The following is a 3,477-nucleotide window of genomic DNA, read 5'->3' as shown; positions in this document are numbered from 1 at the left end:
ACGGTGACCAAGTCATGAAATTATAGAGAATTTAGGATGAAGTTACCCTTGGCTAATTTGTTGGTTTGCGGCAAGTAAATCAGTTGGACAGGAAATGAAGAGATACAAGCAATAAGGAGAGAGATAGTATCCCTTTTCTGAAGGCCTAAAAAGGGGTTGTAAGAAATTACAAGAAAAGCACCTTACATTGCGAAATCTTATCAGAAAACAAATACACCTTATATTAAGGAATAGAGGGAATAAAAGACTATTCACTCGTATAGAAAACATTATGCATTTTGGAATGATTCTTCATGTGTATCCGAATATATGTTTATGTTTATTTAAGTCTACAAAATTGCTTATTTTCACCCAAAAAAGAAAAATGATAAAAGAAAACAAATAGTAAAAACACAAAAGGCAAAAATGTAACATAAAATAGTAAAGAAAAATATACAAAATCTCTCCCTAATAATAATAAAGCAGTGATGGTTTCTGGTCGTACGTCGTCTGCACTTTTGCAGAAAAGTCCCTCTATTTCCTAACAATTCAGCCCGCAATCCTATTTTAAGTCTGTTCACGAGATAACGTTTCATTTTTGCAAAAAAGACCCTGGCGTCGTGGCGGGCGTTAGGGCACAGCGGACAGGAGGTCGCTAAAGGTGGCCTTGGCCAGCATGGGGCGAGCTCGCGCGCGCTTGCGGCTGGCGACCCTAGCCCGCAAGTCCTCCCGCAGCTTGGCGAGGCCATTGGCCTTCCTGTGCGCCTTGTCAGCCTCTGCGCTTGCCTTGGCGGGCCGAGGCGTCGTAGAACGGGCGGCGGATCTCGGCTGCTCTGCCGTGGATCCGGGGGCGGAAGGATCGAGACGGGAGGGGCGGCAACCTCCATGGCGGGTCCCTGGAGAACACCAGCATGGATCCGACGGTGGACGGATCGAGACGGAGAGGCGATGACCTCCATGGCGGCCTCCGGGGCAGAGGAGGCAGGGTCTTGCGGCGTCGCTCGCCTGAGATTCTGGCGCCGAGGAGACGTCGGGAACGGGAGAAGGATGGCGGGGCAGGTCGGATACGGGGGGATCTGGTGATTCCCGACGGCGGACGGGCGACGGCGGTCTACATGCTGCGGGGTCGGCTCGAAGCTCCTGCAGCGGGCATGGTGGTCTTCCTGTTGAAGAAAACAGAGAGGGTTGAGAAAGAGAAGAGAGAGACATGGGAGAGATAGAGAGGGAGAGAGACAGGGGAGAGATAGAGAGGGAGAGAGGAGGCGGGGCAACATCACGGTGCAGCAGCTGCTCACCTAGGCGACGACGTCGGCAGGGACGCCGGGGTGTGGGTCGGAGACTCGGAGCGGAGGACCTCGGGCGTCCATGGCGGCCTCTGTAACAGAGAGCAAGAGAGATAGAGGGAGATGTGAGTAAACAGGAGAAAAAGAGAAGAAGAGAACACGGAGATGACGGGGAAAAGAAGGCAGGGGAGAAGGAGCTCGGCGTCGGGGACGAGGTGGCTGCGCTCAGGAGCAGCAGATCGAGCCGCGGCACGGCTATGGCGGTGATAGACAGCATCGCGATGGAGATGAAATGATGGGCTTGGAGGGGGAGGAGCAGCAAGGAGGAAGGATAAGACCAGAAGCGAAGTCAGAGCGGCGGCAGCATCTGCCAAGGAATCTCTCCCTAAACTAGGTGCGGTTGTCGCCTGTCGTAGTGGGCACATGTGACTATATGCTGCCAATGATAAGATTTTTTTATACAAAGTACTATTTACGTGTCTGGTCATCAGTTGTGCACGTCACATGCAAATCCAATGAAAAACACCAGAAACACACACACGTTGGCTCTTGGCAGAAGAGAACTCCTTGTCTGTTTTGTACATTTGATCATAAATTATCTGACTCTAATCAGATATTTCCTCTGTTATGTAAAATTTGGTACATAAATTATCTGACACTAAACATAGTATCTGATAGTATGTCTTAATGTTTTGTTGAGTAGTATTTTGAAAAATAAATACTTCTAAGTTTGTATTCATCCTGTACATTCATCAGTTTCAGTAACAAATAAGTTAGCGTTATGCATGTGAAGAAAAACTCTTCCCTCCTGTGTTTGTTCAAAACAGAGAAAAAATGCAACAACAAAAAACGATTTGCATGTTTATAAATTGATCTTTCAAAATGAAAAATGCAGTTTTTAATAATATGGATGTCTTGCTATACAGTTTGCTTTGTTGGTTAAACTCATGTTTAAATATTTGAATGTGTCCTTTTGAACATATGGTACACCTTTGATTATCTGCATAATCATTCTGCCTTTTCTTTATTATTTAGAGGAGATAAGATGTATAAATGTTAAATATTCTTCCATACATTTGACATGTAACCCTGTATTGTGTATCATGTTATGTAGGTAGACCAGACAGTCAGTTTTGAAAACTGTTTGACCATGGCCATCCTGTTAGATGCTTGGAGTATATTACTTAGCTACACGCCAAATTCCCATGATGTATGGCAAAAGGCCTTCGATTAACTAACGATGTTTAGATATATAAGAGAAGATTCATATGATGTTTTCCTACAATTGTAACTATGAACCCATAAGTGAGTTTTTAATCATTTTCTTATTAAATAATTGAAGTGATTGCTTTTCTCTTTGATTTTCTTTGTGTGAAATATATAGGGTCGTCTTATAGTTATATTTGACCTGGAACAAATTAAGGTCCATTATTCACTCCAAACATGCATATTTATTAATGGAATTTTATGTTTGTCCCAATTGACACAAAGACTTACTTGCGTTAATTATATCATTTTTATATGAGGGTGTATGTAGCAAATAGTGTGTTGTAATTATTTTTGTACGTATAGTTAATTAGCACTAAGACACATCATATGTATTTGTGGTAAAACTAGAAATGTATGTAACTTCTTTTGATGCATGTAAATAAATGAACACCGTTAGCCCAAAATCAAAGGGTAGTAATCATTTTCTTATAAAATAATTGAAGTGATTGCTTTTCTCTTTGAATTTCTTTGTGTGAAATATATAGGGTCATCTTATAGTTATATTTAACTTGGAACAAAATAAGGTCCACTGTTCACTCCAAACCTACATATTTGTTAGTGGAAGTTTATGTTTGTTCGTGCCGACACAAAGACATACTTGCATCAATTATATCATTTCTATATGAGGACGTATGTAGCAAATAGTGTGTTGAAATCATTTTTGTACATACAGTTAGCACTAGGACACGCCATATGTATTTTGTTGGGGAACGTTGCAGAAAACAAAAAAAATTCCTACGTTTCACCAAGATCAATCTATGGAGTCAACTAACAATGAGAGGAGAGTGCATCTACATACCCTTGTAGATCGCGAGCGGAAGCGTTCAAGAGAACGGGGATGATGGAGTCGTACTCGCCGTGATCCAAATCACCGATGACCAAGTGCCGAACGGACGGCACCTCCGCGTTCAACACACGTACGGAGCGGATGACGTCTCCTCCTTCT

General features: G+C 42.9%; 1 protein-coding gene across 1 annotated transcript; it reads right to left on the bottom strand.

Annotated features, from left to right (window-relative positions):
• Positions 1 to 376: 376 nt before the first annotated feature.
• LOC125548325 (vegetative cell wall protein gp1-like) lies at positions 377 to 1,609 on the bottom strand. Its single transcript, XM_048711961.1, has 2 exons — positions 1,275 to 1,609; positions 377 to 1,142 (listed from the first exon to the last, which is right to left on the bottom strand). The coding sequence occupies exons 1-2, from the start codon at positions 1,537 to 1,539 to the stop codon at positions 610 to 612; spliced, it is 798 nt and encodes a 265-aa protein (XP_048567918.1). The 5' UTR covers positions 1,540 to 1,609; the 3' UTR covers positions 377 to 609.
• Between the last annotated feature and the right edge of the window lie 1,868 nt (positions 1,610 to 3,477).

Source organism: Triticum urartu, chromosome 3, assembly GCF_003073215.2.
Source record: "Triticum urartu cultivar G1812 chromosome 3, Tu2.1, whole genome shotgun sequence".
Classification (NCBI taxonomy): domain Eukaryota; kingdom Viridiplantae; phylum Streptophyta; class Magnoliopsida; order Poales; family Poaceae; genus Triticum; species Triticum urartu.
Note: the sequence above shows the minus strand (reverse complement) of the source record. Positions and strands in the feature narration are given on the sequence as shown.

What these genes read in the sequence shown, in the direction of transcription:
- LOC125548325 (XM_048711961.1), bottom strand. Translation starts at nt 1,539, where the DNA reads ATGCTGTCTATCACCGCCATAGCCGTGCCGCGGCTCGATCTGCTGCTC. An exon ending in CTGCCGACGTCGTCGCCTAG is followed by an intron (nt 1,143 to 1,274) that starts GTGAGCAGCTGC and finishes TTTCTTCAACAG; the next exon opens with GAAGACCACCATGCCCGCTG.